At 40.4% G+C, this 26,639-nt stretch overlaps 1 protein-coding gene across 1 annotated transcript; it reads right to left on the reverse strand.

The window, feature by feature from the left end:
- Positions 1–17,531: 17,531 nt before the first annotated feature.
- On the reverse strand, positions 17,532–23,056 carry ZNF281 (zinc finger protein 281). The gene has a single exon (XM_009510804.2). It carries the CDS (start codon positions 22,748–22,750, stop codon positions 20,111–20,113), a length of 2,640 nt encoding a protein of 879 aa, XP_009509099.2. The 5' UTR covers positions 22,751–23,056; the 3' UTR covers positions 17,532–20,110.
- Between the last annotated feature and the right edge of the window lie 3,583 nt (positions 23,057–26,639).

Genomic DNA, 26,639 nt, shown 5'->3' on the forward strand with positions numbered 1-26,639 from the left:
TGGGCAAAACTCTGAATTACAGGTATGAATCATGCATTTATTTTTAATAAGACAGACCTTTAACTTTCCAAAAGGAGGAGGACACACCAAAAAATTAATTCTGAGATAACTAAAAAAAAAAGAATCCTTCCATTCAGCATCTACTTGGGGTAGGTTCCTTTACGACACTGCAGAGATTAGCCATTCCAAGGAGACGGAGCCTAAAATATTAGGTTATGTAAATTAATGCTTCAAAGCTACATGGTGCAATGAAAAAGAAAATTTCAAACACTGATGCAAACAGGGACAAGAAGTTAACCAGAATATGTTTCTTTAATCAGTTTAACATGAGGGATGCTGAACTCTTGGCCCTTGTGTGTTTAGAACCTTCCAGGACTCATCTAATTTGGCTTCTGGTCTATAAAAAACTTTGAATTTCCACTAATTGGGATGTCAGGCTGTTTTCATACACATCAAACAAATATTTACTTCAGACATTCAATGATGTCTCAGAATCACTCCAGATATTTCTCCCAGCAAACAATTTCTCTTCCACGCACTTTGCCAATTCTTGCTTTTAGCTCATACAACTACACAGCTGACTTTGCTTTAAACCCACAGCTCCTCTGCTCCATGGTGCTTCCTTCTGCCATGCATTGCAAAGCCATCTCCTGCCGTGAAAAAGTTAAATGATATAAAATCCCTATGATGCAGTCAATGGGAAATACCAGTGCCAGCACCCTGCAAGCAAGCATTTTATTCACATGGAACGTGTCTTATTTTGAGAAAACACAGTTACATGCACAGAAGTCTTAATTTAATTAAGAATTTAAATACAGAGCTTTAGTTGTCTGAAGCCAACAAAAGAAAAGTTTCTCTTCAAAGACAATCACAGTCTTGTACTTAAGCCCATGACAGAGGAAATAAAGAAATTGTCCTCCATGTGTTAAAGATCGTAATAAAAGTTGGACGAGCAGGAAAAGCAAAGACAAGAAATATCAGCAGACCATCATTCAGGGTAAGAAAAAGGTAAGTGGAGGGAAGCAGAAAGCAAGGCAAGAAGCTGTGCAGAGAAAGACTGAGGAAACTCAAGTTCTACATTTGGAAACCTACAAATTTACTACAAATGTATTAAATCTGAAGAAAAAAAAAAGAGTTTAAGGCAAATATCAAAACCGTTTTTCAGGGATTCTCCTAGATGCCAAAGGTGTCAAATAACAACCTAAATAATCATGCTTCTATTGATATTGAAAATTAAAGTTAATGTCCAATTAATAAATGATCAATTTTTTGTTCCTCTAAGTACCATAAGGTTTACTAAATATTTAGGCTTTCATTTCCCCCTTGCAAATCTTGACCTTCTCTGCAGAGAGATCAAAACCTTAAGTGTCATCGCAAGAAAAATTTCAAACCAAATATTTTGATTACACCAAGTATTTTAAAGAGCTAAGTATCCTCCCCTCTGTTCCAATCTGAGGCCATGTTGCTTCTATGTTATATTGATCTCAGTCCATGCTAATTTAGGCTATAACTACTTGTTTCAAAGACCCCCCCTTTTCTTCATTTTCAGAACAATGCTGAAAGGAACTATCAACTTAAAAAGAAAAAATTTTTGTGATGATTGAAAGGTCTGTAACACTGGATATGCAAATTAACATCGGATACACAAATTAAAACTAAAATAGTTTTGGTGCAAATTATGTGCAGTTAGCAACTCTGAAAACTGTAAACTCATCCTCCAATGCAGCCTGGCTTTAACTCTTATTTCACCACTTTATTGAAACAGCCATAAAAAGATCAGATGCTTCTGAAAGAGCATCCATCTAAAAAGACGGAAACCAGTCCTGTGTTTTAATTGCATCTATTTTTATTAGAATTAACGAAATACATTTTTAAAAAGTTCACACCAGCATTGCATTTCCACTACAGAGAGAACATTTTTAAGGTTGGAAAGAAATGGGAGACACCAGCACCACCAGAACTTCACCAATTAGTATGCAGAGTGTGTGAATATACACTTATCTTCCATTGCAGCTACCCACCTTCTGCTGTCACATGAAGCTTTGTACGTTCAGTATACATTCACTGCATCTAGCATTCTGTGCCCGACAATTACCTAACAATTCCATCGTGATTCATACAACCGTAGTTGCTTTGTAAATCTTTTCATTTCAAGGAAGGAAAAGAAAGACTAGAAATATGAAGCAGCTAAGCAAGTGTCATTGAATATGTTTCCAAAGGAGAAAAAAAAAGCACTGTGTGTTCTCACTCAGTGAAATCTAATATTGTGTGTACATCTCAGCCTAAGAGGAATGGGCAGGGAGGCAAGGTCTTGAGTGACATTTCTGCAGTTAACTTTGCATCCTCAGGGAGGTTTCTTACACAAAACATTCACCATACTTGCTTTTACTTTTCAGCTGCTATTTAGGATTCAATATAGTATACTTACATCTTTATGGTTCCTCATGCTCTGCCACACAACTATTTGCCACATCCACATATGTTTGACTCCTTCGGGCATTCCTATAAAGCCAGTAGGGAATTTCTTATTTAAGCAAATCCTTTTAATGTAACTAAATCTTCCATGAGTAGCTTTGAAAGTCTGCCCTATAATATGTTGACTTAAAAGGGCATAGTAATAGTTGATTGACAGGCAGCATGAAGGAAGTGAGAAGAGAGAAAAAAAATATAAACAATGCTTTACCAATTGTGGAGTAATAATAGTAACAAATAACAGTAAACATAAGTTTATTTCCCAGGAAAACCCATTTTCCAGCCATTCTCCTCAGTTTTAAGCCATTTACTTTTAAACACTCAGGACTAAATAAGTCTATGTTTTATTTTTAACACTCACACAGTATTTCCAGTAAGCACGTTCTTGGTATACAATGATAATCAAGTGCTTCATTTCAGATGCCTTTGTGTCAGACACTTTTTCCATTTCCTTTAAAAAGTAAGCGGTATGATGGTATTTGATAACCATTCACTGAAGCTGCTGCTTGAATTAAAAACAATGACATTAAGTTAAAGCTAAATGCCACCCATCCTTCACAAGGCTTTTCTTTGGGACAAGGAAACAATAGAAATAGGAAGAGGCTTTTCCAAACACAGCCCGTCTCTTCAAGAGATGCAGGAGTACTCTTGCAAAAGGGAGGAACAGCATGAAGCAGACAGAGACCTTGTCCCACACTCCTACTCTGGCAAATAAAGCTGGGGAACTCTATGTTAGAAAAATAGTTGGAGAATCTCCAGGTAGCACTGGGGTAAGAGCACCCTTGTTTTTGTCCCCTGTAAATGCTCCATTTTAGAATTATCTTATGCAGCCACTAAAAATGAGCAGCCAACAAACCAGCAGAATAACTGCGTATACTTTCTCCCTGTTTCTGCCAATGTTCTTCCTCTTTGAAACCTAGAAGGCCTTTCAGATGTTCAAGGCCTCTCTGCACTTGGGGAGAAATTCAATGCCATGCACTGGCACAATCCAGGGGTAAAAGAGGCTCTTCTGCAACGGGACCACTGCTGCTGGAGGGGCTTGGGAGCATCATCAGGACGCGGGACTTGCAACACAGATTGACAGCAGTAACACATCTCAGAGGCGGCACATCAAAAGAAGAAATGGCCATAGCTTTAGCTCATGTTAAGTGTACCTGACTGTAGTTAATTCCATTATATTCCTATTGGCAATAAAGCTACTGAAGTTTAAGCAGCATTGCTGGTTGACAGAATTCTAGAGGTTTATCCGTTAAGACCACAAAAATAATTCCATGGTTTTGTTTCTCTTAAGTAAATGACTAGGCTGCCCTCAAACAGCAAAATTAAGATAAAATTACAGTCTTGTTTCCATTAAGCAACATTAACCACTCTTACTTCCTCCCCTTTCAGCAAAAATAGAAAGCCTCATGCTAATAGATCTCATTGCTGAAAAAGAGAGCAAAGCAGCTGGGCAAAATAATTAGTTGAGAAACATATTCCCACCTCCCAGGTCCTTTACGCAAGCCTATACACGGCTGTGATCCCAGCCCCCTCCTCCCCAGTTTCTATAAATAAGAAAGAAGAATATATGTCTGTTAATACCTTGTATAAAGCACATTTCATTCAATCAATGCTTTTATCAATGAACAATCCCACAAGGTACAGAAATTTCAAAATTCTACATGGCACAACTCTCTTACTTACAAACTCTTTCTTACACTACCAAATCTACTTTGCTCAAAATAGTTAAGACCTTGGGTCAAGGAGACAGTGGCATTAGCACTCAACAGAAAATGTGCTTCTCTACACTAAAATAGCCACTTAAGCAAGAATGTGGAAATGATTTATCTTGCAATGTTTGAAGTTGGATCTTCACCTCAGCTATATCATGACTGCACAATCAGTCAGGGGAAGACTGTTACACTTTCATACAAAGAAAAGGATATTCAACTCCTCACTAGGAGTATCTAACAAGTAATATTACCTTTCAGAAAATAAGAAAAAGCATAAATATTAGCTAGTGGAAACATTCACATTTATAACATTGGACTTGGAGACCTTCGGTGTTCCAGTCCCCAAATATAAATCTGTGTTTAATAATAGAAGCGTAATGCAATTTCACTGAAAGATGTTTCATTTAAATAAAGCTGTATTTGCAATCCTAAACACTGCAGTGCTGTATTAGCATAAGATAATCAGAAAAATACCAAACTGAAAACTTGAATTAAAGCTTAATAATAACATCTTGTAAAGGAAATCAGATTTTGATGCAAGAAAGCAGCCCGGTAAGTTTGATTTGGGATTCAGTGATACTGTTTATGCATTCACTATCCTTTAACAGCTGTATAACCTATGGGCAATTTTAAAAGTAGAAGACTATAAAAGGCTTTCCAATTATGCACATTCAGTATTGATAATACTTATACATTCACCTAAATTTGCAGGATGAGACCCCACAGAACAACCAGATGGTCTTCTAGAGATATAAAAAGTCGAACAAGACCAAAAATATTACAAACCTGTGAATTTTTTTTAACCAATCTATCTATATATTTTCTAGAAATCTAATTACCTTTAGAAACCTGCACCCTTGAGAAATCAATTAAGCTACTAATGTGAAAAATAAGTAGTTGCCATAACTATGGGCACAAGTACTTCTACTGGAACTGAGAAAGCTGACACCTTGCAGAGATCTGGCTCCACAATCTATTTTGCCTCTATAACTTTCACCAATCTGGTGCCTAAATAAATCTCAACCATTGTACTCAAAGAATTATAAAGTTCATGTTCCTCACATTTATAGGCATTGTCTCAGCAAGAATACCAGAATTGGAAGGAATAATTGAGGAATCATTGAGGAATCAGGGAATTTTAGCCAAAAAAGTCTTAAACTTTCCTTCTCTTGACCTGTCAAAACTGTGCATGACATCAAAAACATTGAAATTAGGTGGTCTTTAGTTGTCCAATATTTCAAGGTTTCAGTCGTTATTCTTAAAAGTAGCAAGACAGTAATTAAGATAGCATGATCACAGCCATACTCCTAACCTGTACATACAAAAGGCTGGGTACTGTATATTTCAGACTTTAATTGTGGTATTTTTGAAAACTCAGTATTCCTTATTTTAATACCATAAACATAAAAAGAGAGGTCTATACATTATAAATGAGGATGGCACAGGATTTCTTCTTGTCAGAAGTGAAAAATCTGCATACATCAAGCAGTGATACTCAACCTTCAAAAGGTCAACTGCAAATGAAGCGCTCTGCTATTTCTTCACTTTTATGTAAATTCCACAAAAAGACAGCGTAATCAGTTAGAAAGAACAGGCATTATAACTGAAATAATTATTTCCCAGCATACTATACATAATTACATATGTTTACATCACTTAACAGTGATGTAACATATAAATTAAATTATTCATGTTTATGTTTTGAAGAGAGTATCTGAACCCATAAATACTGCTTTTAAAGGGAGTATATCAGAGAAAGTACTAACGGCATGACACAGAGGGAGATGAATGCATGGGCCAGAGGCAACTCCATTCTGAAGGCATAGAAAATATGCCAGCAGACTTGACCTCCTGACCTGAAGTTCTAGATAGAGAGCAACAAAAGAAAAGGAACAATCAGCAATTAAACTAATGGAAAAAAATTGGAAAAACATGTTGACGATCAATTTAAATAGAGTTTGTCACAGAAAAACACTAGCCCTGTCCTATTCAGTGGCCCCACGTGCACCTGTGCCAGGATAAGTATTTTGGTAGGCCACAAACAACAGGATGAAGAGTATGATTTACAGGAAAATTAAGCCTTCTTTTTTTTTTGCTGGAAAGAACAGAACGAAGGGCTGCAGAAGGTAGGCTGGCTTCCTTCAGTAATAGTGCCCACCTTAGAGTATTCAAAATGCAGCCTCCGAACACAAGACCACTGCCAGTGCAAGAGCCTAAATAAAATCCCTCACACTGTTACTTCTTTCAACACAAAAAAGGCGGAATACAAAATACCACTTTCTACCAAGCATATCCACAGTACTCTTACGCTCTGCAGCTGTCAATAAGACAGTGCTTATGACAGACCAAAAAGCATATACGTGATTGTATGTGACACACTGCTTTAGGTTACGGTAAAATTTTAAAAACTAAACTATAACATCTTTCCTGTGCTTAATCTGCACTTTGAGAAGATTGTTACCATTTAGCTTAAAATAGATAGCTCCTCAACTTAAGCTAAGTTCATTTGGTTTAACTCAAAATAAGAGTTTATGGAAATTTTACTAAAATGGTTAAAAAAAAAATTCAGATATAATTGGCATAATCGACATCTTTATTCAGTGAGAAAAGCAAGCATTTAATTCATTGTCTGGGCACGTACAGTTCTGAAAACTATTGTTCAGTATTGCCAGCAGTTTGAAAGTAGCTCATCAATGCAATACTACCAATTTAACGTGCAAACCTAAACTAATTTCTGGCTGCAGGTACTACTAGAAGGGGAAGGTGCCTTTCCTACATAACATCCATAAAGCTCCAATTATTTTAAAAAAGGCTGGAGGGAATTATTTTGGTATTTACATCAAATACAGATGTTTAGAAAAGTCAAATGTTTGCTCGAATGAAATATCCTGCTAAAATTCTGCATTGCAAATGAGGAGAAAAAAAAAAAGGTTTTGGAGGGGCAACAGAACCAGCAAGTCACGTCCTTGTGGGACTTCCGTATATGTAACCACACAGCTTGCTTATACTGCAGCTCATTCGATTAAATAGCCTTCAAAAGGAGTAGATGTCTGACGGATGATTATAACTGGACAATTTGCAGCACTAGCTCATCTATAGGAATATGGTACTTGCAACATCAGATAAACCAGCTATTGTACCTGGTCACATAACTTGCCTGAGGCAATGCAATTCCTGATGCTTCAGTGGGAGTTGTAAAAAGTCCAGTCCATCTTCATTGTCTTTAATATTATTTCAACTGATATACTATATGAAAATTAATAGCGTATAGTTTGCCTTCTCAAATGTTATCCCCAAACCTGTCAAGATCTTGTTGTCAGTAGCTTGTGATTGCAAAGCTGATCACTCAGGCTGACATTTACATCAACCACATTTGACACTGTCAGATTCTTTCTGTGCACACATGCGCATGAAAATAAATATATACAGTGTTTATTCAGAAAGCCCTGCTCACTTTTAAGAAGAATGCTAAAAATACCTTGTCCTAACTCTGCTAAAAAAAAAAGAAAAAAAAGGGGGGGGGGGGTTGTATGTGCAGGGGGCTTCAAAAACCTCTGGTACTTCCAAAGACCACTGAGTTTCAGTAGGAAAGTATCTTTTGTGTCAGGAATACACTGCTGCTTATTTTCAAGAAAATCTACCTAAATTCATCCACATGCTACGACTTTCTCTGAACCTGTAACTGGCCCTATTCCTCCAGTATGCTGGAATACGTGCCTCCTGCCCTGCTAAGAGGGGTAAAACCAAAATATCCACATGAAGGCCAGTTAAAACAGCTCTGTATCGTGACAGCAGCAAGACATCCAGGTTGCAAGCAAATAGCAATCCTCTGCATCTCATGCAGAAGAAATAAAATCTATACACAGACAAAAGGAAGTAGCAAAGAGGGACAAGAAGTCTGGTGAAAGAGGAACAGGAGGGAAGAACATGTAGCTGGGTGCAGAAACTGGTCATGCAAGGAATACAGGAACAGAAATAACAAGATTAGGGCAGAAGAAGAAGGTACACGTAAAAGATGATAGAATTAGCAAAGCGGGAGCCAAGAGAGAAGAATGGCAAAGCCTTGTAGCACAGGGTAATCTAAAGGAGATGACTGCTATTTACCCACTGAGTTAAGAACTGTACTAACAGAAGCAGGATTGGAACAAAGCAGAAGGAACAAGGGTCAAGTCCGAGATATCAAGTAAGAGTCCATCTGCTGGAGTTACTGCTTCCTGGTCCACAACAAAGATCAGAATAACCAAGTACACCATTATCAAGATATCAGCATCTATCCATGAAAACAACTAGCAAAGATGTTTTCTCCACTGTCATGGAGGGTGACAACCAGCTGCTATCATCAGTTACTCTGCTAGCGCAAATGACAATGGTCCCTGTCATCCAAGGGCTTCAGACCTGCTGCTGAACTAGAACATCAATAGAAAGTCCACCTTGTGGCAAGTTGCCCGTTTACTCACTTGCTATCTTAAAAAATACAAACAATTAAAAAAAACAAACCAGAAAAACATATACAGAAAAACTGTACAAGAATATCAAGATTACAACTTGAAGCCATAAATTTGTCCTGAGGCTAGCTGGGCTAGCTGCTGAATATTTTCTGACAAACTCCCTAAATTCAGTAGCTACAGATGACACGCATGAATAAAGGGCCAGCTTTCCACGTTACTAGAACAAAAAGTTTCATAAAAATCAATAATCACAGTGTTCAGCAATAATATGGATTTGCATCTCAAAGGGGACAGTCTCCTCTAACACTTTAGTGGAACATTAGTCCAGTACCTACTTTTTAAAAATATATAACTTCTTTCTATTGCACCATCTCAGAGAGCCAGGGATTTTCACAGAAATTTTTAGTGCATTTACATTATGTATACTTGACAAACTAGTACACGCAGAGTATGCACTGAAAAGGGTGTAAAGGCATGAAAAATATAACTGTAAGCACAAACCAAAGCTGACTTACTGTTTATAGAAGCCAGAAAAGTTGAAGATGGAAATATTGAGTTAGTCCAAACAACACCCACTGATAAACCCAAGGACTGTGATGAAATCAAGTCTAACAAACAAAAGAAGTGTAGGGCACAGAACCGAAAGGCCTATAGCTGGTATGCCAGAAAAGTGCTGGCCTCAGTTAAAAGCCACTACTTAAAACTAGTTCTACAATAGGGGTCCAAAAAATGTGACACTTCCCATTGATAACTCTATTGCCACATAGAAACCCAGGATTCACTGCAACATCATTTAGCATTACTGCCCAGATCCCAAGAAACAGCTAGACCAGACTCACTGAAGAAGAGCCAAATTACATCTCTGTAATATCCAGCTTTGATTAAGCCTTGAAAAACATCTGGAATACAAAACTTAGGTTCCTGCTGTCATCCATTCACTATACACATTTTAATCCCCATCCTTTTTAATCATTTTTTGCTTTCTGGTTTTGTTTTTTTTTTAAATCTGGCTCAACCAGTTAAGACAATCTTTTGCAAGAACTGAGCCCGTGACCAGAACAACAGCTAACAGCAATGCCTGAAACAGCCTAATGCTGTTACAACTTATCAACAGACTGATAAGATAATGCCCTGTGCCTGCCTTTCTCCAGCAGAAAGATTTCAAGTTAAAGTCTGAACCAAAACCAGAAGCTGCATTCTCCCTGCTTTGCTTTTTTCTTTTCTCCTGCATGAGCTCTGAATAAGAACAGCTTCAAGCCAGGCCATTTAAGCTAACTTTGGGGAAGAAAAGGAAAAACACCATTACCATCTCCCAAATTGTATAAATGAGTGTCAGATAGATGCTTCCTATGGTAACCTTCTACAGTTAATAAGAAAGGAAAGAAGTAAAATATAGAGAAGCAGACAGGATTTTATTTCAAGATGCTTTCACTGTCTTTTCTTCTTAATCTCTACTAAAAGAGTAAGGAAGACTTGTAATGGAAAATGCCTGCAATTTAAAGCAGATCCAAGCATCTAAGCTAGACATCTGAAACGACATTTAACTGCTTAACACTGCATAGCGATAGGATTCCCAATCACGTCTTGAATTCTCTAGCCCATTTGTTCCATTAAACAATGCACTTTCAGACACCCCATGGGGTACTACCTCCCAGAGACAAACAGTTTCCTCAGCATAAAATCTGTCATTGCTGTTTGGCACAGACGAACTATCAAACAGAACTATAGAGAATCACAGAACTGTTAATGTTGGAAAGGACCTCTTGAGGTCATCTTGTCCAAATCCCCTGCTCAAGCAGGTCAGCTAGACCAGGCTGTCCAGGACCATGTCCAGTCAGGCTTTAAATATCTCCACAGATGAAGACTCCACAATCTCTCTGACAACTTATTCCTATGTTTGGCAACCCTCTCAGCCAAACAAATAGTATTTTTTTTCTTGTGCTCCGATAGAATTTCATGTGTTTTAATTTGTGCCCATTGCCTCCTGTCCTGTCAGTGGGCACTACTGCAAAGTCTGGCTCCCTTGTCTTCGTTCTTTCCCATTAGGTATTTTTACACATTAATGAGATTCCCCCCAAGCCTTTTCTTCTCCAGGCTGAACACTCCCAGCTCGCTCAGCCTCTCCTAATATGAAAGAGACTCCAGGCCCTTAAATCACCTTTGTGGCACTACGCTGCACTCATTCCAGTAAGGCTGTGTCTCTTGTACTGTGGAGCTCAGGTTGTGGCCTTTCCAGTGCCAAGTAGATTAGGACGATGCTTTCCTTGACCTCTAGCAATGCCCCTGATGCATCCCAGGATACCATGATCCATTTTTTTGCCACGAGGGTACATTGCTGGCTCTTGGTCAGCTTGTTGTGCACCAGGAACTCAAAGTCCTTCTTTGCAAATCTTCCTTCCTGCCAGTTGGTCCCAGCATGTTCTGATGCATAGGATTATTCCTCCCCAGATGCAGGTCTGAGCATTTCACTTTGCAGAACTCCATGAGATTCCCATCAGTCCACTTCTTCAGCCTGCTAAACATTAGGCATGGCAGCTTACAGTTTTTGTTTCATATTAGCACATTAAGGTAAAAAGCTAGAAATCACGTTTCTTTGTATGGTAGTACAAAAAGTATGGTTTACCATAACTTTGCTAGCATGTGCAGAAAATGCATAGCGCTTGACATAGCGCCACACTTTTTCAGTGGTGCCCAATGACAGGACAAGAGTCAATGGGCACAAATTGGAACACAGAAGTTCCACCTCAATATGAGGGAAAACTTCTTCACTGTGAGGGTGACAGAGCAGTGGCACAGGCTGCCCAGGCAGGTTGTAGAGTCTCCTTCTCTGGAGACATTCAAAACCCACGTGGACACGTTCCTGTGCCCCCTGCTCTAGGTGTGCCTGCTCAAGTAGAGGGGGCTGGACGAGGTGGTCTCCAGAGGTCCCTTCTAACCCCTACCATTCTGTGACTCTGATCTTCACTAAGAATTTACCTCGCTCCTTGGCACAGTTTTTCCCCTAGAAAAAATAAAATCTTTGTTTCTACTTTCCATCCACCAGAGAATTTGACATGAAGCTACAAAAACAGAAGTCTCTGGTATCAAATTAGTCAGGTCCTAGCTGATAAAGTAAGCTTTATGGGTAAGTCTTCTCATTTGTAGAGAAGAAAGTTAATGAAATCTCTCTAACCAACTATTAATGTACTGTTCCATATATCTTTTGATCTTTGCATATTGAAGTCACTTCTCACTGTACACAAGATCCATTTATATGGTATTAGCATATTGTTTTCCTGGAGTATATTTTCAGGACTTAAAATGTTATATGGTAACTGTTGTTTCACTCTTCGTTTACATAGCTCTGAAATAACATGTGCATACTCCAACCTTACCTTTTCTCTTTTTTTTTTTTTTAAACAGCCATCCTTTTGATGAAGCATATTCTCAAAGTCCAAGTCCCTGATTCAGGTGCTCACTCAGGCTGTGGCTTTATGGGAGTAACACCTGTCATCAAGGAATCAACCTGTTCCTCAAAAGAGCAGGTAGTCAGGTCCTTGGCTAAAAAAAATTTAAAAAAATAAAAAAAGATAAAAGTCCAACAACCTACTTCCTATTTTTAGTCCTTTAAAGGATTAAAAAAAAAAGCACCATCAAAAAAAAAACCCAAACAACAAAAAAAACCACAAAAATCATTATCTGATCACAGAGAACCATTTCTATAGATACAACTTCTTACAAAAAAGAACAAATCTCCATTCATTACCTTCACTGCACACTTCAGAGTTTGCTCTGCTACACAGGCCTCTCCTCTACAAGAGACAGCACAATTCAGATCGACACTGCTGAAACCTTGAGAACGTCCTAAACTAGCAGGTAGTGCCATTATTTAAGAATGACAGATGATTTTCTATGGTTAAAGAAAATTGCTGAGCACTGCAATTCAAAAACCTCTGCTAAAGTTGGATGGAGCAACAGGGTCTCCCCGTTAGGAAATAGCCACAACGTTTATGTGCTTTCTGCAAAACGCTTTCCTTTTTTATACAGGCCACCAAGAAATTTGAGCCTTCCTATATTTCAACACAATGCATTACAAGCCTGCAGATCCACATAAAAGTAAGTGCAAGATGAATGACATGAAGATTTGTGATTTTTCTAGATTCGAAACTGTAAGAAGCTACGGGTGATTTTGAATGCCTCACTGCTGTGTATCAAAAAATCAAAATGGACTATTTAAAAAAAACAGAAGGTCTTTTACCAGTCATACAGCCCCTCTACTTTCCTGCTTTTCCCAATTCCTTGCTACACATCACTCCCGTAACAATACCTAGATTGAGAAAGAACACCGTGTTATTTCTAGATTTTGCAAACTGACAATTTACAATACGTTTTCTAATCTTTTGATTTTGTTCACTGATGGGAGAAGGGGGTCCTCTGTTTTATTTGTGTCCTTTCTGGCGGAGAAATAATAATAATAAAAAAGAACAGCTCTTTGAGAAGCTTGTGTCAGCTTCATTGTCAAGACAAAGGTCACTGCATTCCTATTCATGATGACCTACAACTGTACCCATTTAAAGGCTTCATTATGCTATATTAGAGAGACCTCTTTCTCAGAGGTTTTAATTTAGCTTCATTGTGAGAACAAAAACACATGCAAGCATCAGAATATGGTGTTAAAAATAGTAAAAACTGATGATTGTAACTACCAGCAATCTTCTTCCATTTGCCATCCGCTCTTAAGAAGACATGGGTGAAGTATGATCTCCAGAACTGTGTAAAACAAAATATGAAACTACTTTTAAAGTGCCTCTCTAAACATCAAAATAAATAAATAATAAAATTTAGTGTACCTACACAAAAATGATTGCAACCTCTCAAAAAATCCCAGTTCCAACACCTCGAGATGAGTAATTGGTTTAACCCTCATCACCCTAGACTACTGATAAATCACTATTATAGCAGTAAACCTGGAAAGAAGTTTTAATTCAGAACTCTCAGGAAATAAACTTTTACATCATCTACACATTTCCTACAGACCTAACTCTACACTAAGATTACCAAGTGCACGTTTAGAGCAGGTTTGATGGACCAAGTACATGAGCTGCTTCATGATATAATTTGACCTAGCTTTCTAAGGTTGACAAATTTCTTAAGCTAAACAGTTTGAATATTTTCAGTGACACAGCTCCACTGATTACTGTTGAATAACCCTCTGGACTAAAGCTGGCCATGCCTGAGATAGCAGAATTTTTGCACAGATACCTGCATTTCCTTTTCACAAAGCAAATCAATACTTGGAAATGGCAGGTCTTCATAAAATCCTAGGTGCTCTAAGAAATGGAGCTTGCTGCACCGTGTCTCACACTGCCAAATCATTGACCACAGCCCAGCTGCAAAAGGAAGGCCACATTCTCTCCACCGAGATTGCATGATTGCCTACTGCCCCTTAAGACATGATGGGGCCATAAGCTTCTACAAGTAAATGTGTTATCACCAACCTGACCAAATTCCAAGCAGATAGCTAACACAATATAAATGCCCCCTTCAGCCGCATAAGCTAATCCTTCTTAGTCTCATTTTCCAGTACTTGCAAGCACTAAGATAATGTATTTTTCATTCTAGAGATCTATTTTGTTTAATTTATAAGAAGATCCATAGGTATATTTTACTCACCATAATTTAAAGCACCTCAGCAAAACATGCAAGGTGTTTCATTACATTTCTATGTATTTCCCCATTACAGGAAAGCAAATTAAAGTGATGCTAAACCTTGTCACTCATGGAGTTAACATATGGATTTATTTGTAAATTCTACTCTTCAAAACAGGTATTAGCCTGGTTTTACTCCCAACTCATCTCAGAATGTAAGAACATCCAAAAAAACTCCAACCTGGGAGATTGGTTTTCCCCTCCAAAAAAAAAAAAAATTCAGAATCTTTGAGCAGACTGAACTATCCTTACCACCACCAATATAATTTCTGGCCATATGCCAGCACCCACGCACATCATGTCCCAGTCAAGACACTAACCTCCTATCCACTGGGAACAGAAAACAAGCAGACAGAGTAGTACACGCTATAAGGAGAAATCATAGGATTAAAAACAATCAGTCTTTTGGCCTTTGAGAAAAAATCAAAATGAAAGCTCTTGCAAACAGCACAAAGTAAAGGTTCCTGCTGAACACAAACACAGGAATATTCTGAATGGTAATAACTTAGCTTTAGATAAGGCAGGTTTTAGCATCGAAGGTGGCACATGTGCTACTACAGAATATCTGATGCTTGCTACAGATCCTGCATAATAACCATGATATGCCTCATTAGTTCACAGAATGCTTTGATATTTGTAGCACTAAATAAGATAGTACTTAAAATACATTTTAAGGTAAGATAGAGTACATTAAAATAATCAAAGAAATATATTCTTAAATTAGTGCTTAATTCTTTCTTCATTTTGAGTCTGGCTACACAATATTTTACTGCCTTGCTGCTTGTATCCACAACCAATGGGATGACAACACTCGGAGACTGAAGCAGGACTATGCTTAATGAGGCTGCTCTTTGCAGCAACCTGGTTTCAGTTGTTGCAGACGCCAGATTTACACTGAACACAAAAGGGAAAAGACAACCACGTGATCGAGGCTCCTGAATGTCACCTTAGAGAATTAAATTACCCCACGACTCTGTCCCTGACTTGATTCTAGACAATCAGGTATCCCACATTTCCTAAGCCAGTAGCACACACACAGTCTGAAACAGCAGGGGTCTTATACCAAGGAACTCAACTTCAGTCAGTGTCAGAGAGATGAAATTCCAGTACCTATCCCTCCAGGTCATAGGTACCAGAATGAAACCAGGCATCTAAAAGTAAATTTTTGGCATCAGTATCTACAAACCCCGTAAGATTAGAATATCAGTATAAAGGTATAAAAATTTTTTTTTCCTTTGGTAATGTAGGCAGATATTACTGTCTGTGAGAAAACAAACAATGCTGAAATAAATCTGGGTTCTAACTGCAAATGAAAAAGGGGACACAAGAAACATGTTTTGAACAACACAAAGTGCATCATAGTTGTTCATTTGCTAAACAGGGCATATCCCATGTTCCAAATGCTATACACAATACTATAACTTATTTTCTTAAGTGCTTGTAAAAAAAAAAAGCTTAAAAATCACCTCAGACTATCGAAATAGAAGCCACTACAGTTTATGTAAGAAGCCAGGAAACAAAATTCCAGTCTGAGAATATACAACACATGCCCCTGTGTAGGGCATATTAGATGAAATTGCCACTTGGACTAACATACCAAACAACTGTAATAGCCTGATGCATTATCCTGGAGGGATCATTTCTGGGGATATAGCCACCAAACTTGCAGGTCTCTGAAAATAAAAGCATTTTCAATGACTCTTTATTGATTATCAGGTTTTCGAGAACAGTGATTCCACAAGGGACACCCATCAACCTAGTCTAAAGTCCTAGCTCCAATATAGGATGTTGCTAGTTTGGGGTGGATGATTCTGATTTGTTTTTAAAGCAGCATAGGATGAAAAGGCCAGTGGAACAAGAAAGTTTTCTTCCTTAATCTTACTTTAGGAAATAGGTGAGTAATATTTGCAGAAGTTTCCCAGAGAAAGAGAGTGTGTGGAGTAAGAGACAGACCAAGCCTGGAAAATTCCAACCCAAATAGTTAAAGCTGGTAGTCAGCAGGGGCTGAAAACAGAATCTTCCATTTTAAAGCAACCTGACCTCCTTCTACACATACAATAAAAAACAGGGAGGTAGTAACTTACACATTCTCACACATATCTTCTCAGGCATAACAAACATTTCCAGAGTCAACTGCAACTTCACGTGAACAACACTGATTGCTAGCTGGTGAGGAAAAAAAAAGCAGAAGCATCATTCAAATACATTGTTTTCAGGCATATAATGTTTGGGGCGGGGGGGGCAAGGGGGACCAAACAGTTGATACAACAACAAAAAAACACTAATGGAATACACTGAATTATTCCAATATCTTCTCAAGGTCTCCATCAGGCATCAGAGAGCTTTTCTTCATCCATAGTCCATAAGCCCAAAATTGCGATCTCCCTTTGTACAATATTTTCCCATTTTTTCATCCCTCTTTCATTTCATCAATTTCTTACTCTAAAATTTCACAAGTCTGCGTCCAATTTAAATACTTCAGGAACTACTACAAATCCTAGACCATCCGTAGGCGAGTGAGACACGCACTTATAGTGGCTTAGGGCATACAGACACATTCACAATGCAGGGTACCATGATGCATTTGTTCCAAAGCAAAAACATGTTACGTGAGTTACTGTAACAAGAAGTGTAACAGTTTATGTACAATTTCCTATCAACTCTTCTTTACACTCTTGTTAGTGGTAGGAAACAGGTAGCATTCCCCTCCTGCAATTCCTTTAAAACCAACAAAGAACTAAACCAGGAACTAAAATGGAAAAAAACTTGAAGGGCCAGTTTGCTTTCCTTTGTCCTCCTCTCACTGCCACATGCAACCATACAAAATTCCAATAGTTTCTCCCTCAGATTTTCTGAAATGATTCCTAGCAATGTTCTGAGTATTAAAACATTCAGCATATTTCATATCTACTTTGGAAGGTTTTTGTCCTCATTTGTTTTTCAGCATGGCGATTTCTCTTGTCCGTGTCATTGCCTTGACTGCTGTCTTCTGTTCTTCAATACTCTACTTTTCAACCATTTTAAGAGTTCAGCACTGCTACTCCCATTCACATGCAAAGCTGAAGAAAAACACAGATTAAGGAAACCCACAAACTATCTTCAGATTACCTAAAATGCTTTTAAGTACTTTGCTATATTATTATTTTTACTAGGCTTTCCCTATAATGCAGAAGTTACAGCAGAAAGAAAACCCCAAAAAAACCAGACAGAGGACTTTCTAAAATTTTTACTTTGAACAAAATTGTATTACGTATGTGTCATTCTGGATTTCCAGCAATTACAAAATGTCTTTGAAGTTAACAATATGCAATTTATGTATTTCAAACCAAAATCATATATAAAAAGACACAGATTTAAACAGATGGGGTTCTATGCACAGTTTAACTTAAGGAAATTTGTTAGTTTTTTTCCTCAGAAGCTAAGGGTACGAGACAGAGCCCTGATTTCTAAAATAGTGCATTCAGACTATCTGATACAAAAAGAAACCAAAGGAAGAAAACAAGCTCAAAACAGATCAGTAAGTTACATTATTCCTTCTCAAAATTTAATCTCATAACATTTCCTTAATAAGTTCTCAAAAGTATGACTGGATAATAGAAGTGATATCTTTATCATTTTGTGAATAATGGGTTTTATTAGTATTAAGTTAAAGCAAACAGCCAGAACAATACATATGCAACTTCTACTACACACAATATAAAGAATGTAAATTATAACCCCTGTAAAACAAAAGAAAAGGTACTGAAAAAGCCAACACAGTGGTTATGGGCTATTCCATTCCTGATAACAGGTTGGGTTCTGTGTTTGGAGAACAGCTGTTGTTTGCTTCTTTAAATCGAAATAGGGTGAAATACATAATCAAGTATAAAGAAAAAGTTAATGGAGTTACATGGATTCTATGAGAACAAACTCTAGATTAGTAAGAAAAAAAAAAAAGAAAATTCACCTAGTAAAAGAGATTACAAGTGGGCTCAGGTTTCAATTTTTAGTGGTGAGGGACAATGGGAGAAATTACCCAGGATTTTTGTAACAATTTGTTTAATAATACACCACTTTCATAACAGAAGTGTTTTACACTTGCACAATGTTAATAACTTTATTATACATGGAAGCCTGTAATAGGCTGATTACACAATAAGACTGCAAACAACCACTGGTACTTTCCTGACACCAGAAAAGTACATAAGACTGAAACATCACCAAGAGTACATAAAAAACCATCAGCATAAACATCACCAAAATTACATTTAAAAAATCTAATCAAAAAATACATTTGCAAAAAGTGGTTTAGAGCAGTGCCACTGCCTTTCAGCAGCTTTGAATGGCCACCAGTATTTCTAGCAGGTTTCCGTGGCTCCACAGGCATTAATCAGGATTCACATATAATAAATAATGTACCACAAAATATACATAAAGTAAGGCAATAATTCCAAAGAAAAGTTCTGTTGATATTAACAAGCCACTCAAGTTCTACTTTTGTAGTTGATGTCATCACCAGAAACCTTTGATGGAATTGCAGCCTTAGGCCCTAAAAGCCTGCAATGATGAACTGCTGCAAACCCCTATATCCATAAAAAGCTCCAGTGACACCACGGGTGCACTTCTAGGCCAGGGGTCCATCTTAGCTGATCCTGATGCAGGATAGGGGCCTTTGTATGTACAATTGGGAGTATATTATTTCTTATCGTACATGGAAACCTTAACATAATTCTAAAACATGTCGGTGTTTATTGTTCATAATCTGATGTCATAAGACATCAGAAAGTACATAATAGGATATGCACTTTCTGGAATGTAAATCTTTTTAAATGCTAGCTATTAAGTTGGGGTGAGGGAGTGAGTAGGGAAGAAAGGGAAGAAAAGGTGTAAGTTAAAAGGGGGAAAAAAACCCCCAACATCAATTCCAGAGGAACTGGGAGCACAACAGAAGAGAGGGCACCTGATACACTAAAAGGACGTGGAAAAGGGGAAGAGCAAGAGACCGACTTTTTTGAACCATGTATAATAAATAATGTATCCCAAAAGCATATCTGGATTATGACTGTAGTTTCAAGTTGGGGTTCTAATGACATGAACCAGACGCACACGTTTTGTTCTCGCGGTTTGTGTCAACAGAATCTCTTTACGGAATTACAGTCTTACACAGGAGTTCTGGGGACATTATTGTTTATATTAAAGCTACCATTCTGGGCTCTTCGTACAGACCCAAAAATATTTGCTCCACCTGCCTGGAATGAGCGTCACCTGGAAGAACAGGAGTACTTTAAAAACGATGAGATTTAGGTAGCAAAATTCTTTCAGATCAGCCCAGACATAAGAGACAGCAATTTGAAATGTCATAGATCCCTTCCTCAGAAAGCTGAGATATACTTGTCACTATCTGTAAATTGGAAGTTCCAATACACTAGTGGTGCATAGAATTCCCATGCTTCGTTACACTTTCCTGAGAGTAAAGCAATTAGAATAAACCTTAGTCCTAGGAACAAAGCTAATTTTTTGCTTTTTAAACTTTTGGGCTATTCCCTGACAATCTATATAATGTAAATTTGATTGCTAAACATTGTCACTTGAACAAAAACACTATTTTAATCTATTGATTTTTTGATTAAAAACCATAATAAACAGATCTAAAAAAATTACACTAACAAAATAAACTAAATATGAAAAGTTGCATTGAAAGGGCATATTACATTATTCTTAAAAGGACCGTGTAGAAACATTCCAACGGCAGTGTTGTCAAAGAAAAACAAAATTACATTAAGACCCCACAGCCTGGTCACAGTCGGGACCTTACCTGTAACTCTGGCTGGTTGGGGTTTTTACTCGTGTACTACATGGCTCACTTACATCAGACATCATATTTGTATACCCTGAGAAATCTGACACTGAAGTCCTTACTCTATGGTCCACTTCTCCATTAGAGTTAGTGATAAAAGTCATTGGCACCCTGCTGCCCGACTTAAACTGAGAACCAAACGCTTGTGCAAAGTTCTCGATCTGGTAGGTTGCTCTAGGCTCTATGTCCTTCTGATGATCTATCTGGCTAGTTAACTCCTGAGACGGGATCTGAAAGCTCGCTGAAGATTCTAAGTTTTTCTGTTCCTTCTGGCCAGTCAGTTTCTGAGACGTTGACTGGTAGTTAGATGAAGTCTCTAAGTTTTTCTGCGGATCAATAAGGTCATCCAGCTCTTGAGAAGGAGTCAACTGTTGATGCGTAGCCTCCAAAGCAGACAAGTAAAAACCTGGCTGAGATCCAAGCAACATCCCAAACGGAGGTTTTGGCAACGCAGTCGGCAATACTGAGGTAACAGATTGGCTGAAGCCACACTCAAGTGGAGATGTAGTGTATATCTGTTTGTCTTGAAACAGAGTGTGGTTATGGAGAGTTGAAGACAAGCTAACAAACTGGAAACTGGGTCCAAAAGCAAAACCAGTGCTATTGGTTGTTCTTTCAAAGGCTTGTTGGAGGTATTTGGAGTACTCTTGCAACATGCTTGCCTTATCGTTTGAAACTGTTTGAGAGTTCGGGCTCAAGTTTTCTTCCTGAACCATCTCTGAATGTTCTCCTGAGGTGTGCAAGTCCACACGCTGTTCAGTTATACTGAAAGGATCTTCTTTCTGGCCTTCTGATTTGTGAGAGTACTGGTCCAAAAGGCTCTGCAAGACTTCATCAGGAATACCAGACTTGTCGTGGCAAGACTTTATTTCACTATTTAAAGATGCTGAATCAATAAGAGATAATGGAGCTTCGTTATCCATAACACTAACACCTGCAGACTGGATGACGGACTGCTGGGAAGTCATGTGTCCGACATTAATTGAAAAGGCACTGTTACTGCTTGCAGTTTGTAAGTATCTTCTCTTCTTTGAAAACTGCATGGCATCATCATAATTGCTACTTATGTGACCTGGTTTACCACCTGTACTTTGAAGAAGGCCAATTGTTTCTACACCGGTATTGGCTACGAGGCCTAGAGAGCCACTCTGCTTCCCAGACAGTGGTTTTTGCCCCAAAATATCTGGCAGCGGCGATACAAAATTAAGGTAATTTTTCTCTGCCTGTTTTCTGCTTCCTTTTTTCAAGACCAATTTTGGCACCTTTTTCTGAAGTTCTTCTACGCCCGTGCCAACTAGACCACCACTGGAAGACACAATAGGAATATCAACTGCATAATTTGGCATGGCCACGTTACTTGTAACTTGAGATTCAGTTACTTTGCTGCTACACTTATTTCCTTTGTTTTCAGTGGATATACTTTTTGTTTTACTTTTTCTCCTTGAGGAACTTGTATTTCCCTGAGACAACGCAGCCAAGCTACCCATGTTATTTGATGCTCCGGGCTCCATACCGGCACCTGCTTTACCTATGGCTTCACCACATGTTCTTCTGTGCTTCAACAGTCTATCAGTCCTTGAAAAATACTGCTGACAAGTGTCACATTTGTATGGCTTTTCTCCGCTATGCGTCCTCTTGTGTCTTTCCATGTGGTACTTCTGGATGAACTTCATGCTACACTGGTCGCACCCAAAAGGCTTCTCCCTACTGTGGATCTTCTCATGTCTCTGCAGTAAGTACTTCTGGATGAAACCCATGCTGCACTGGCTGCACTGGAAAGGCCTCTCCCCCGTGTGAATGAGCACATGTCTGCGCAAGTGATAGGAGCTCCTGAAGGCAGCGCTGCAGTGTTCGCAGACGTGAGGTTTCTGACTGGGGGAGGCAATGGCACCTTCCGCATCTCCCACCAGGGGGGGTTTGGATGAAGCGCTTGGCTTCCGCTTGGCTTTGATTCCCTGAGTTTCTGGCTTTGGCCTCTTTGCCTTCTTGACCTGGGCATCGTGCTTTGGCTCACCCGAGCTCCCAAGGGCGCCCTCGCCTCTGCCACTCAGTAACAGGTCTCGGTGGGGATGCTGGTGCAGGTGGTGAAGAAGGCTGAGGTCCTGAATCACACTCTGGCCGGTCCCTTCCCCGCTGCCGCTCCCCAGGCCGGGGGGCCTCTCCTCCCCCGCGCCCCCGAAGAGCCCCCCGTAGTGGTGGTGGTGCTGTGGCTGCTGCTGCTCCTCCTCCTCCTGCTCGCTGGGCTTCTCTTGCTTGATGCTCACCAGGGACTGCAGAAAGCCCCAGGGGCTCCTCTGCGAGGAGGAGGGAGCCGAGGGAAAAGCCCCCACCGGCTCCTTCTTGAAAGTCATGTCCTGAGGGGGAGGAGGCGCCGGTGGCTCGGCCGCCGCCGTGGAGGAAGCGGCGGCGGAGGCCGGAGGTAACACGCACTGCGGGGGGTGCTGGGCCGCCGGGGGGGGCGCGGCCGCCCGGGTGAAGCTGGTGACCGGGGGCAGGCGGTGGTTGAACATAACCATGCCGGGGGGGAAGGTGGGCTCCATGGCCGCCGCCCTCTTGCTGCCGCCGCCGCCGAGGAAGCCGCTGCCGAGTTTCATCCCCCGGGAAGGCGGGCCGGAGAGGAGGCGCGGCCCAGAGGGGCTGCGGGACCCGCCGTCCGCCCGCCCGCCCGCCGGACACCGCTCGCCGCCTCGCTGGCGGGCGTTCGCTCAGCGGTCGGCTCCCGCCGCGGCCCGGCGGCCGCCGCCCGGGCGCATCGCCGCCACCCCCTCCCGCGCCGACGGGCGGCCCCGGCCCGGGCTGCACTTACGGCTCCCGCCGCCGCCGCCGCCTCCAGTTAAAAATAACGCCGCGTCCGCTCCACAATGGAATTAGCAGCCCCTGCGCCCCGCACTGCACATGCGCGCCGCGCGGCACGCTGGGTACGGCCCGGCCCGGCCGGCCGGGCAGCCAGCGGGCGGCCAGCGCGCAGGCGCGACGGGACCCTGCTCGCCCGCCCTCGGCGGCGGCGGCGGCGCTCGCCCGGGGCGGGGGGGGCGGCGGTGCCACGTTGGGGGCGCCGCCGCCGCCGAGGACCCGGCCCCAGCCCCGGCCCCCTCCGCCCGGCCCCGCCCGGCGGCTCGGCCTCGCTCCTGCCGGCCCCGCCGCAGGGGCAGGGGCAGGGGCAGGGGCAGGGCGGGAGCCCCGGGCAGCGCCGAGCGCCGTGTGCGGCGGGAGGAGAGACCGCGCCGAGCACGCGCCTCAGGCTTGCCGCCGCGGTGCTAAGAATAGAGCAAGCGACATCCTTCCTGCCATCAAAGAGCGCGGCGGTTTCCACGAATGACGCTAACCGGCGGGTACCGGGCGGACGGCCGCCAGCTAACGGGACCGGGCGAGGGCAGCCGCTCCCTCGGCGGGGGAGGCTCAGCCTGTCATTAAAATCACAGGTGCAGCTGCACGTAGGCTAACGTGATTGCCCAACCAAAGCGTTTGCAAACCACCCGGGAGGTGCAGCGCCTGTAGGCTCAGCGTAAGTATTTACTCCTAGTAAAAAGGTGCCCTTTCAGAAATGCTGAAAGTCTGGCATCGTTAACGAAGTCACATCATATAATGTCGCTACTTTTATCTCAAAACAATGACATTACTTGCACGTAACCCCACTGAATTAATGCAGCTGCTCCCAGAAGCGAGATACTACCGATACAGACTCTCTGTCTCTGACCCAGGGCGGCTGGGGCGCGCAGCGCTGGCACCCCGCTGGGGCGCGGGTTGCTGGGAGTCCTCACCGCGCACAGCGGGGGCACGGGCACGGGCACGGGCACGGGCACGGGCCCCAAGCTCGCGCCGGCTGCGGCAGCCCTGGCGCGCCCGCCGCACCGCTGGCCGCCGGTGAGCCGCCGCGCCTGCCCGCCACCCTCTGCTCCCGGCGCCTGGGCCCACTGCCACCGCAACACCCGTGCCACTAATGGTGCTGGTTGTTTAGTTGCTTGTACGGAAATAATTCACCCTTATAACAAAAATATCGTTATTTTGGAATAGCTTTTTTTGGTGAAAGCAACGAGGAGACCTTTTTTCACTATTTTTCTGATAAGGTATGCCCACTTGGGTGCTAATAAAATCTGAATAGAATTCCGCTTCATTTCTAACTATTAACTTTGAAAGCCTTTTATATTTCTATAGGGTTTTACTACTGAATTCCAAGTTCTCTTAAAATGTAAACTGCAGAGGTACCTTAGCTTAAAAACTTGGGATTGAACATATTTAACTCTATTTTTTATCACTAACATAATGGAAGTAATGGAACAAGGCGGATAAATTCCTTATGATTTTTATGCTTTATGTGTCAAAAGTATTTCCCATTATGACAGTTCAACCTGAAAAGTTCAAGTACTTTCCATAGGCCTAACTGGTACAAGACTTGGGTCAGATTTTAATATCTTAAAAATATCTAATTGATGTAAAAAAATGGAATTTGATGCAATTTCTATACCCAACAAAATTTTGAAGTCAAGTAAGTAAAACTTGTTCCTCTTAAAATGTAAATAGTTTCCTTTAAATAGCGTATAAACTAACAGTTCATTTTAAAATTTAATATAAAGTTTCAGACTGTCAGGTTTAGCTAAGTGTTAAAAGACCAACCAGGAATTCAAAAAAACTTAACGCAGCAGTAAAATATTAGTCAATGCCTATGAGAAATGAGTCTGTCCCTTTATTCAGGGTGTCTGTGTTTAATGGTAAGCTGGGATGCATATAAGCTAGTCCAAGCATGAAGGGCAGTAGGACACTCATATGGAAAGCCAACTTTGTCCCTCAGTTATCAAGATAAGAAACCTGTCATTTCTCTCATTCACTCTGTCAGCCTTGAGATACTCCAAGCAGACTTACCTCTGTGTTGTACACCCCATATATCAGGAAGATGAAGAGACCCTGTAAAATAAAATGGAGGGAAAAAGCTGTTAACTCTAATCATTTCAGCAGTAGAAATACCTGAAATAAACTTTCCTGGGAACAGACAAAAGAAGACACACTTCATCAAGGTCAATTTATTTTTCTATTTTTCAACATTATAAGCTGTACCTTGAGCATTTATTTGATAACATGGGAGCACGTTGCCACAGCGTTTGTGGTATTCAACTGTTTGGCAATGAAAAACTTAGCACGACATGATCTAACACGTTAATTAGAAAACTTAATGTTATATTTGAATGGTCTTCTGAACAAAACTGCAAAATATTAAAAGTGAAAACACAAAGATGCTAAAGCAAACTGAGAAGGAACAAACATTACTTCTGGTTTAGTTCAGGGTTTGTTTGGTTTTTTTTCTGAAATTAGGAAAACAGATATTGCTAAATTCTACACTAAAATATATTCCTGCATATATACTGGCAAATGTATACACACCACTTAATTATTTTAGAAATGTAAATAGGAAGAAAGTAAGAGAGGTGTGAGGACAGAAGAAAGAAATAGTGCAAGTAAGCAAATGGTATACATGGTTTATCAAAGTTTAACAGCTTGCTTCAAATTGGTCTATTAGACAAAACAAGCTAAAAACAAACAAAACACTTCAGTGAGTTTCTCTGAATGTTTCCACCTTATTGACGGATGTGTTTCCAGGATCTAAGGTAATGGTGGAGCATCTTACTGATTCTTGCAGTCTGCAGGCAGAATCCTGAAAAATACAGGCAAATTACCAGGAAGACCAACAGAACAGCAAATGGAAATAAAATGTAAAAGATAAAAGTTTCATAAGAAAATGCTTCTGTAACCCAGATTCACCACGTGCTTATAACCTATTTTTAAATTTATTTGTAAAACAACCCTATCTTGTAATATTAATATTTAAACGGGCAACTTGAATATATCAAGAAAAACAACTTCACTTTGAGACAGAAAATATTTTCTGAATAGAAACGGCACCTTTGAGTAACAAAGAAATTACAACTTTTTAATCCAAGATGCAAATTACTTGAAGACAGCTAGATTAATTCTGGATTTGCTCATCAGCAAAACCGCTATGTTACTAGGCAGGGAGTAATTCATATATACATTAATATGTAATATTTCCCTTAATTACCCAATGCCAGCGTAAAATCCTTGGGAGAGATAGTGGTTTTGTTTAGTTTTTCAAAAAAGCCCAAATCCAATACTTCCTTTCAGTTATTTACAGATTACATCAATGACATCAACAATAAGTAAAAATAGATTCACAGAAAAGACAGCAAAATTTTGAGTGTGCCTTCATACGAGGTATACCACAATTCCATCATGCTGCTTATTTGTAAACAAAACAACCAGAATTCAGAAGCTTGGCAACTCAGATAAGTGAATTACTCACATGCAAAATGATTTGTAGAATAAAATCCTAGTTATGTCTTTAAGTGTAGTGTTAGTGGACCATTCTGAGGCCTTTCACAGTGTCATCTGAGGTCTGCATTTAGACTGGGGGGGGGAAGATATTGGAAACTTTCTCTAAAGGTACACTGAAATGAAATTAGTTTTCTCTGA

This window comes from Phalacrocorax carbo, chromosome 6, assembly GCF_963921805.1.
Source record: "Phalacrocorax carbo chromosome 6, bPhaCar2.1, whole genome shotgun sequence".
NCBI classification, from domain to species: Eukaryota; Metazoa; Chordata; class Aves; order Suliformes; family Phalacrocoracidae; genus Phalacrocorax; species Phalacrocorax carbo.

What these genes read in the sequence shown, in the direction of transcription:
- ZNF281 (XM_009510804.2), bottom strand. Translation starts at nt 22,750, where the DNA reads ATGAAACTCGGCAGCGGCTTCCTCGGCGGCGGCGGCAGCAAGAGGGCG.